Source organism: Coptis chinensis, chromosome 2 (assembly GCF_015680905.1).
Source record: "Coptis chinensis isolate HL-2020 chromosome 2, ASM1568090v1, whole genome shotgun sequence".
Classification (NCBI taxonomy): domain Eukaryota; kingdom Viridiplantae; phylum Streptophyta; class Magnoliopsida; order Ranunculales; family Ranunculaceae; genus Coptis; species Coptis chinensis.
Window position 1 is genome coordinate 11,252,840 of NC_141457.1, and position 10,620 is coordinate 11,263,459.

General features: G+C 37.5%; 1 protein-coding gene and 1 pseudogene across 2 annotated transcripts; one reads left to right on the forward strand and one right to left on the reverse strand.

The window, feature by feature from the left end:
* Positions 1–2,909: 2,909 nt before the first annotated feature.
* Positions 2,910–7,640, forward strand: LOC147514862 (putative glucose-6-phosphate 1-epimerase). The gene is made up of 11 exons (XM_086592713.1): positions 2,910–3,069; positions 3,154–3,264; positions 3,826–3,939; positions 4,302–4,353; positions 4,919–5,056; positions 5,161–5,258; positions 5,520–5,589; positions 6,121–6,401; positions 6,718–6,825; positions 6,925–7,006; positions 7,412–7,640. Exons 1-11 carry the CDS (start codon positions 2,996–2,998, stop codon positions 7,475–7,477), a joined length of 1,194 nt encoding a protein of 397 aa, XP_086448839.1. The 5' UTR covers positions 2,910–2,995; the 3' UTR covers positions 7,478–7,640.
* LOC147514863 (pentatricopeptide repeat-containing protein At5g66520 pseudogene) lies at positions 7,554–10,339 on the reverse strand (annotated as a pseudogene). Its single transcript, XR_015209711.1, has one exon. The product of XR_015209711.1 is annotated as a pentatricopeptide repeat-containing protein At5g66520 pseudogene (transcript).
* Positions 10,340–10,620: the final 281 nt, after the last annotated feature.

Genomic DNA, 10,620 nt, shown 5'->3' on the forward strand with positions numbered 1-10,620 from the left:
AGTTTCATTGTTGCTACACCTACGAGGATATTTGTTTTTGATAATATGTCTCAATTCGTTGGAGTTGATTTGCAGAAAAGGGGTAACACCGGTTGGCTACAAAATTGTCGGTTTCACAGGGGTGATCAAGGATTTTATGATCTGACCGGTGACTTTTTAAAGGTTGGTATCTCTTATCAATCTTCAAACGTTGTGGACTTCTGGTTTATCATCTAGGACAACATTAAGGTTTCAGACCTACTTTCTACATCATCTTCCTCACACGAGAGACGGTTAGATGATGTAGGAGGTAGGAGTGCCTAAAATTGGATGATGTTTTTGTTTGAGAATCTTCGATCACGAAACCTTTCAAGGTTATATTTGCCACAATTTTTATAACGTCACTCTCATATTTGTTCTTGACTCTATTTGACAATGTTGTTAATGTTTGAGCGATGGTAGTGGGTGTGTATCCATATATGGAAGTAAGTTCGATGATGAAAATTTCATTCACGAAGCATCTTGGTCTGGCTTGTTATCGATGGTAAGAGTTGTTGCTCAAATTAAACTTCAAGTATCTCGGTGTATATTTTTTTTTTTTCGTCGGTCTATTGTAAACTATTTTAGTTTCTGTTCAAGTTAGTCTAACTTATACTTCCAAACTTAATGCATCCTTTTGTTGTTCATTTGTTTGGTTGCGGGCAAATAGCGGACCGAACACCAATGGATGCCGTACTATTTCGTTATTGTTATTTGTTACTTTGATCTAATCTAAGTCTACATGTTCAATTTGAGACTTGTTTTTTCCCCTCAAGTCCGGTCCAAATTATCCCTTAGTATTTAAGGTGTAAAACTGGATTTCGCACATTAAGAGGCTAATATTCTACATTATGTGAAAAAGCAAGAGTTGTGAAACTTTGATTGCAAATATCGGTGAGTAAATCCATAGCCCAGTTCTTGAGTACTACTGAGTTTTCAGATTGCACATGGCTTTAAAGTAGAGAATTGTTTAAGTGAGTTTCTTGAGATATTGCATATGCTCAAGCATTTGAACTTGAGCCTTCAACTTAAACCAAGCCTTTATTCTAGGTGAAAATACGTTAGGCAAGCGGTAGTTGCTTGAATTTGGTCTTTGCTTGGACAAATACCCTCGATCCCCAAAAAGAGAAGAAGGAAAACGAACTGATAACCTATTTAAGGCCAAAATGCAATATTCACAATGTTCCAATGTTTGAGTACAAAGTCATACCAGTTTTTGTAAACTGCACATGACTTTTGAACATAGACACAGATTGGCTATTTATTACAACAGAGGTTTCCTCAAATTTTTCTTTGTTTTACTTGGGATGTTTCTAATCTTTTAGATGAAATAGTTCAAGAGTCTCTTATTCAGTCTACGATCTCTTTTGCACTGCAGTTCTTCATAACGTGCTCAAAATTTGATTGGCTCGACAATAAGCATGTCGTCTTTGGGGTAAGTTCATTTTTTTTAGTGGAAACCACCTTTTGATTTATCAGTCCTTGTTGTGAAAACTGTTGATAACGTTTCCTCCTAACTGTGTTTGTTTCTTCTCTTATTTTATCAGAGGGTGCTTGGAGATGGTCTTTTGGTTGTGAGGAAGATTGAGAATGTAGCTACCGGACCTAACAACCGTCCTAAACTTTCCTCGTTTATTCTTTGAATCGCGGGAAATGTAGAAACTTCGTATTTTTGAGCTAGAAGTGTACAACTTTGAGGATGATATCTGAGGGCATTTTTTTTTCCGTGTCATTTGTATTGGATCGTTATTAACCCTAACGTTATCGATTACTGAGTTTTATTATTTGGCAATGATGACCTTGAATCCTCCATTACCTTCTGCCAGAGCATTTTGTCTGTCACATTAAACAAGAAAACAACATATTAAACTATTAAAGTCTTGTAGATATTTACTTCTGCCAAACAAATGTATCAGTGTAACAAATCTTAACCGTCCTATAAAGAAAAACGATATAAAGATGAAGTTGTTATGGAAATAATCAAGTGAGCTGTAGCGATCGTTTTTGAGTTGGGTTTGGAAAGTTGGGCAAAATGTTGTTTATCTTCTGTGTGTACCTACCCCCTCTCTCTCTCTTCTTCTCTTCACAACTCCACACTCTCTCTCTCCCAACTTTTCCCCAGCCGACCTCTCCTCCACCCACTATTTCCCGTTCATGCTTTGCTCCCCCTCACTTGCTGATTTGATTATTTTCTTCTCTCAAATTGCCGGCAAAACCCATCTCTCCCTCTCTCTCCTTTCTCACCAATACCTATCTCTTCTCCACTCCTACGCCGCTCACGCTCCACTGCAATGAATGGGTGTGAACATACAGACGCTTATCATACAACGTCATTATCCTACAGTGCTGTAATACTAGTGGTGTAACCAGAAGCATAGATAGATAGATTGTTTGTTAATAATACATGGCTCAACATATGCTAGATGGAGATATACGGTGCTATGTAGGGCAGGATCAGATCATTCCCCACTTTGTGTATACACAGTAATGGTCCCTATACACACAAATAGTCTCTTCCATTTAACAAATTTTGGTTGCCACATACAACTTCCACTAAAGTGTTTTAGACTTTGAGATAATGGTCTACTTTTTCACATTTACCGCATACGTAGTTATTGATAGATAGAAGAATCATATTATATATTTCTGTGTACGTGCAAAAGTGTTACACATGTTAATACACGACTAATGGTTCAAGTACGCAATAAAATAACCGTAGCAAAAAGATTCAATTAATATTGTTACACAATATAGTTACACTTGATAAACTAGACAATGATATAGTCTATTTTCCTTAGTTTATCTGTCTAATTATCAAAAAATTAATTAAGTCGTGAAAATTAAAAAAAAAAAAAAAAAAAAAACAATAATAAAATAGTCAAATAAATAATATGCTACTACGCTCACGCCCCACTGCAATGCAGTATACTAGTTTAAGTGGTCGTTAGAAAGAGTTGGCAGAAATCCACAGAAACAAATGGCGATAGTTTCGATACCTTCCTCATTTCCAACCATTACCCATTCTTCCTTCCATCTACCAAAACGCAAACGGTAACTATTTCTCTTCTTTATATTCCATTTCTCTTCTTGGGGCACCAATCAAATTATATTTATTATTATTTTTTTGGTGTACAGATTTAGTGGAATGGCATTTGCAAACTTAAGTTCAGAAACTAGCTTAGGCGTTAAAGTCACGGAAGGAAATGGGAAATTACCCAAGGTGGTTTTGAGCTCTGTTGATGGAAGGTAATTATTAACTTATTGATCTTTGGGTATTTTCATGCTTATATATGTGGGGAGGCTGATTATATATGGCTATTTTTTTATTTATTTAAAAAAAAAAAAAAAAAGATCTTTGGTGTTGAGTTTTGACATTTGTCCTTATATTGCATTGAACTAAGTGTTTGGGAATTGTATATGGGGAAAAGTGGAAAACAGTTGTTTTGCGCTATACTTATCGTCCATTAAATCCCAAATTGAAGAAATGCAATTAACCCAACTAAAGTCTTGGACTGAGGGATGGGTCAATGTATTTTGTGTCACAAACTCACAATGCAGTGAAATGAATCTCACCTAAGGTGGTGAGGGTTTGTATCAAGTCACACCTTTTTCAATAAATATCTAATACTACCCTGCTTGCCTAGCAAATACAGTGAGTGCTCTGAGTTGACATACGAAAACTTACTCACATTATTTTCCTTTTTATGTTGAATGATCAGGGATATCTAAAATGAACTATGCAAGTGCAGATATAGCGTAGAACTTGAAATCTATCATCTTTAAAGATCAAAATGGTTCAAATTTCAGTGAGGCGGAGATCTACCTGTTTGGCGGCTGTGTTACATTGTGGAAAGTTGCAAATGGAAAGGACCTGCTTTTTGTTCGTCCAGATGCAGTATTTGACGGGAAGAAACCCATCAGGTTAACCACTTCCATTAGTTCACACTGTTCTTCTCCTTGTCCTGTCTTTTCTGAGTTTGTTTTATTTACATGGTTTTGTTTCGGGGACACTTGTAGCTGTATGATGTTAAATCTAACCTCAGTAGGCTTTTCATTTATTTGTTATTTGTCTCACTTGTCACTTGTGAAACTAAATGACTTTGAAAATTTGTTAATATTGGACGGTGTAGATATTTTCCTCATCCTACTTAAGTATCATGATTGTTTTGAATCTTGGCTCTATGTTTATTATATATCTTTTTATGTTTTAATCAGATGATCTTCTTGTCAAAAATTTCTATAAGCTCCACTTATCATACTAACTATATCTGAATGATAATTAGCGGTGGCATCCCACATTGTTTCCCACAGTTTGGACCTGGTGCAATACAGCAGGTACAGTTTATTTTCTTGTTTTACCCATCTCCATATCTTCTTTTAATGTGTCACCCACTGGTTACAAAACGAAGCAAGGGTCTTCAAAGATTTATTTCTGGATTAGGAAAGAATTTCCAATAACTAATATAGGGTTAGATGAATAAGGGTCTCTACATCAGTTGACCTCAGGGGCGGAACCAGGATTTGGGTGAGGGGAGGCTGCTACTTTAGGTAATGTTTTTGGAAGGAAGAAATCAATCTCACATAGCAAAAATAGCATAAAATAGTATTATGTATTTATGTTAACTGTAGTAGTATATACAATATTTTTTATTATTATAGAAAGTCAGGGGGGGACTATAGCCCCTGTTAGCCCTGCCCTAGGTCCGCCCTGTTTGCCGCACCCCCCCCCCCCCGGTCCTTATTCTAATGAGGCTTACAAAATTTCCATTTGTATAAAAGCTCTGTTGCTATTAATTTGTGTTGTGTATGTGCGTAAGCAATATTAGCAACAGAAGTCTATTTCCAATTTCATTTCCCATTTTTTTATCGATTCCTTAGAGATGCATATTTCTTTTGCCAGCACGGATTTGCAAGAAATATGAACTGGTCCATTGCAGATTCTGAAAGTGTAGAAGGAAATCCTATTATAACTCTCGAGCTGAAGGATGATCCCTACAGTCGTTCTATGTGGGACTTCAGCTTCAAAGCTTTATACAAGGTCAATACCTTTCTACTACTTCAATTTATTATCCAATGTGGCTTTTAAACTTATATTCACACCTGACCCAAAACTGTGTTCTCACTTCTTTATACGCTTTTCAGGTTATACTGAATGCTAACAGCCTTTCAACAGTGCTGACAGTAACAAATACTGATAACCGGTCCTTCTCTTTTAGTTCGGCCTTGCATACTTACTTTTAGTGTAAGGATCCAATTCTCTTATTTGCATTTCCAAATTGTTTTATTCTAGATGGCCCAATCGGGATTAAACATGTACTCATTTAATGTAGGATGAGCAATTTTCATCTAGCTGACTCAAACTTCTGGAAAAATGCTTTGTTATTGTGGGTTAGGTGTGTGCATAAGAACCAAGAGAAATGAGGATGTTATCTTCTGAATCATTTTTATTCTATTGTACGTCTTATTTATATACAATGCAGAGATTTCTGTATCACGTGCAGCATATGTGCGTCATGGTTTACCCATGTTGTACTGTCAAACCATGTCTCAAGGAGTCGAGGTCATACCCTGGTATTTTATCCAGATGCCATAACAACTGGAGTGTCGTGTGGCATATCGTTTTTGGATAACTATAGTGTCATATGGAGCCCATTTTTGCTACAAAGTTTACTTCCGTCGCGATCAGTCTCCAAGATATGTGCTACCAAACAAAAGTGTTAAATGAAATTGTACTTCAAAATTCTATCTCGATGCTTCCTAGAGTTAATCATCCCCAAATTAGTTCCTATTATTTTTATTGTTTTTTTGGGATTTTTAGGAATTGAGTTTAATTAGCGTTTTAGAGTGTTTTAGGCTATTTATATTTTTGGGGTTATTTTAATTACGAGTTTTATATTTCTACTTTGATTAGAATTGTTTTTAGAATATGTTTCTATTATCAAAATAGTAGAAAGTTATATTGTAGGCATTTGGCGATAATTAGAGTGGAAGATTAATAAAATTTTATGAGTTTAGAAAAAGGTTTTCTCAGTTGAATTCTTGTGTGTGAGAGTTCGTGTTCTTCTCGAGGAACAAGGTTGTCGAACCCAAAAATCGAATTAGGCTTTGGAATTCGGTTTCAAAGTCATACCTTGGTCATACGTGATCATCACATCTTTTGTTTGCTTGTACATGTGTTTGCACTTGATTAGGACGGAAGCAAACATTGTAGCGAAAATGGACTCGTGTCATATGCAGTTAGGTTCTCCCCATGGATTTACAAAATTACTTCTTTCTACCATGCAGGCATCTATTACAGGGGTATCAGTGAAAGGTTTGAACGGTTGCAAAACTCTGAACAAGGATCCTGACCCAAAGAATCCATTGGAGAGTATTGAGAACAGGTCTGTTCTGATCTTTGTATCAAGATTGGTCAATGTAATTACGTTTTCCCAGTCTCAGATTAAGCGTCATGCTTAACAGGTCTATTTCTCTGCTTTCCAACAAAAAATTTGGTGTGATAGAAAATTCTAACTGTACTGGTTTATAATATCCACATCTATCTGTTATCTGAATTTTATATTGCGTGGCTGTTTCAACCAAGTGTTCAACTCCTTTTTTCTTAATGTAGACGCCGCGTACACACACAAGCACACTACAGGTGCTGCAGATAAAGCTGTGTCATAAGTCGTAACATCTCTAATCTGTATTTGGGTTCAGGGATGCGATCTCTTTTCCTGGATTTGTGGATTGTGTTTACCTGGATGCCCCCAATGATATACAACTTGAAAATGGGTTGGGTGACGTGATATCCATCAGGAATCAGAAGTATGTAATCGAAGCCCACCAATAGTTATAATTACTTTCTCCTGTGACAAACATCTTCTGTATCAGTGATGCTCAAGAGTAATCTTCTTGCCTCTGCAGTTGGTCTGATGCTGTCTTGTGGAACCCTAATAAGACAATGGAACAATGCTGTAGAGACTTTGTCTGTGTCGAAAACGCACAGGTACTAACTAATATCTCTTTTACTTTATAACTCAATTAGCACAATTCTTTGGTCTCTCTTTCATCAGTCAGATTATTCATGTGGACATGGCGGTTGACAATCTTTTCACAATTTCACTGACCATATCTAAGTTTTATATATACCTATCTGTCTTGACTATTATTTAATATTTATTGGCAATATCTACATTAGTTTCCTGAAAAAGAGCTTGCACACATGATGAGATCATAATTGCTGTTCTGACCAATTGCTCTTAATAATGACAGATATGAAAGGGACGAACATTTTGATCTTCACAAAATCACTCAAACTAAACTAAATGCTTCATATATTCATAATACAGTTTTCCGGGAACTTATAAAGCTCTTATTTTTATTTTTTATTTTTTTTTCGGTCATACCTCAGATTCGAGAAGTTCAGCTAGAACCTAAGCAAACATGGACAGCTGAGCAGCATCTCAGCATTAGTTGAAGTTGAGTAAACATGAACCTTCTTGACTTTGTAGAATTTGCATCTCCTTTCATTCTTTTCCTTTTCTTTCCCAAAATTTTGTAATTAGAAATAGCTACTACTTTGCCTTGAGACCGAGGAAGGGATAACAAGAGTTGGAAATATATTATTCCTTGTTTGTGTATGTAATGAATTTATTGATGTCATTAGTATTTAACAGTGCTAGATGCCTAGATGTGACGATTAAGGCGGTGGGATGGATCTTTAATCGTTTCACCAATAATCTCCACATGAACATTTTCCATCTTTAAAAAGATGGAACCTAGTCCTATCACGAACAACAATTTCACAAGAATAAATCTCGGAGATGAGCTTTGTTGCGGTGTGGCAGTCTTCACATACTCGAAGATTCTTAACAACTCGGATTTTTGTCCCAGGTTCAGAATTAATAAGCCCAAATGCAATAGCCAGCTTCTCACTGTGCCGATGAATTGCAGTTTCTTTCTCTTCTTCTTCTAGATCAAGTAACAAGTTTCCAGTCATGGGGATATATCCTACTTGTCTCAGTCTCACCATAATCCTATCCCACATGAGATTAATCTCTTTCATCTGTTGGTGAGACCAGTCACAAACATAAAATTCATGCACAACTCCACTTAATTCTATTGAACTGCATCCTGGAAATTTTGTGACGCCCCTGTCCTTCATCATCTTCCTTACTTTGACAGCTTGGTCCCATTCCCCGGTTGCAGCAAAAGTGGTTGCCAACTGAATGTACCTGCCCGCATGATTGGGGTCTGCTTCAATCAGAGTTTTTCCAAGTCGCTTTCCCAGGTCAAAGTTTCGATGGATGGAGCAGGCACTGAGCAGTGCCCCCAAAATGGTAGCATTTGGATTCATGGGCATGGTCTTAATTAGCTCTTCTGCTTCAGTGAGACACCCAGCTCGGCCCAGAATATTAACCATGCAACCATAATGCTCTATTGATGAAGTTAAACTGTAACTTCTCTGCATGCTCTCGAAGAGGAATTTTCCCTCCTCGAGCAGTCCTGCATGACTACATGCTGTCAGAGCACTAGTGAAAGTGATCTGATTCGGTTTGACTCCAGCCTTCTGCATGTCTCTGAATAACTCAAGGGCTTCTCTTCCACACCCATGAATTGCAAAACCAGTTATCATGGCTGTCCATGTATGAACACCTTTGTTTTTGATAGTCCTAAAAACTTTCAAAGCATCTACAATGTCACCGCATTTAGCATACATATCGACAAGATTGCAACCAAGAGCTTCATCAATCTGCATTTGGTTTTTATCTATATAAGCATGAATCCATTTGCCTTGGTCCAATGCCCCGAGGTTTGCACAAGCTGAAAGAATGCTCGCCAGTACAGTGCTGTCAGGTATGACACCTGCAATCTGCATTTTCTGAAATATGTGAATGGCATCTTTGAATGAACCACTTGTAACACAGCCAGCAATGACAGAGGTCCAGGAGATGACGTTCTTGACTGGCGTCTGATTAAAAAGTCTGCAGGCTGCCTCTATCTCCTTATTTTTCACATATGCATCGACCATTGAATTCCAAGAGACAATGTCTCGTTCCGCGATTCTGTCGAATAGGCAACGAGCAGAGACAAGCTTACCAGATTTAGCATATGCATGAAGCAAAGAATTGGCAGAATAAACATCTGAGCTGAAGCCAGTCTTTACAATGTGGGAATGAATTTGTTCGGTTTCCTCCAACCTTGCTAATTTAGCACAGGCCTTGAGCAAGAACGGGAAAGTGTATTCAGTATGTTGAATTGAATTATGGAGCATTTGGTTGTAGAGAAGAATGGCTCCTTCAGGATTCTTGTCATTGGAGTAGCCTTTTATCATGATGTTCCACATGAAGGTGTTGGGTGACTGGATTGTGTGGAAAACACGCCGAGCATAGAGTAAGTCGCCTGAAGTGGATAATGCGCATAAATTAACAGTCTGCTGGCTGAGATGGTATCTAGAACTAGTCCTGTTTTGATCATATGGGTGTGAATTTGCTTCAGTTCTTTCATGTTTGAGCATCTCTCTAGTAAAGAGAGGGTGTGCTTTAGTTCGAATAGGATTTGGGTTACAGGAGTATGTGAACAGTGTTCCATTGAGCTATTGGAGTGATGCGCAGCTTGAAAGATGGTACAAACCATTTGAAGTGTGAACTGAAAATTCCACACTTGAAAATATCTTTTCCCCCTTTCAATTTGGATAAGGCTTTTGGTTGTTTATTCACAGAAACACCCTTAGTGAACCAAGCTCTCTTCAAACTTTTCTTCGCACTTGAACCTGTTTTATCAACAAAAGCTGTTGAACGTGGCTTACCTTCTCTGTGTTGCTTTAGTAGCACCATCTCTTTGGACCTACTCACTTACAGTTACGGATTTAAAGAAAATATTCCAGGCCAGTTTAATGAACTGCCTTTCAGTTTCCCTGTTTAGGTTTCTTGTATGTGCTGGTTCCTTTCATGGCTGTCTGAGAATTTCAACTTTGGGACTGCAGAAAAAACTGCATGTGTGTACAAGCAATGATTGTGAGAGATTACCTGGAAATAAAAGAGCCTGAACCCGTGAATCCAGTAGAACATGCTCATATGAATAAAGGGACAGGGTTGATCAACTAATTAAGAATCCAGTAATGGGAAGCTCAAGTGTGGTTTCAGCGCAGCTAAAATGATTAAACATACATGCTCTCAAATACTCTAATCAGATTGGATAATTCACTTCAACATGCAATTAGACATTTTTCTGATGTAGAACTCACAAAACAGTGCTGGTGGTGGTTGGATGCAAGGCAATTTTAATTGCAATAGTATGTCTTTTTTTGACCATTTCTTGATTTGTGCGTGTCATCCTTGCGCAGGGACAAAAGATAAATTGTAAAAACGTTTTGTTGGGTGAAGGAGTTCAGATGTGAATTGTCTTCAGAAATCAGGCTGTGGTGGACAACCCTGTTCCTCTACCTATTACAGAATCGTCACAGCTCTAAACTCGAACCCAGGTCTCTACGGTGAGAGCTGAGTTCCTAATCCAACTAGGCTAGCTGTTTTTTGTGCAATAGTATGTCCTTGATAATGCAGACTTTACAAAGCATTGCATGAATGCGCAAAAAGTGTATTGAAAAATTTAGCAAAATAT

What these genes read in the sequence shown, in the direction of transcription:
- LOC147514862 (XM_086592713.1), top strand. Translation starts at nt 2,996, where the DNA reads ATGGCGATAGTTTCGATACCTTCCTCATTTCCAACCATTACCCATTCT. An exon ending in TTGAGCTCTGTTGATGGAAG is followed by an intron (nt 3,265 to 3,825) that starts GTAATTATTAAC and finishes TTCAAATTTCAG; the next exon opens with TGAGGCGGAGATCTACCTGT. An exon ending in GACCTGGTGCAATACAGCAG is followed by an intron (nt 4,354 to 4,918) that starts GTACAGTTTATT and finishes TTCTTTTGCCAG; the next exon opens with CACGGATTTGCAAGAAATAT.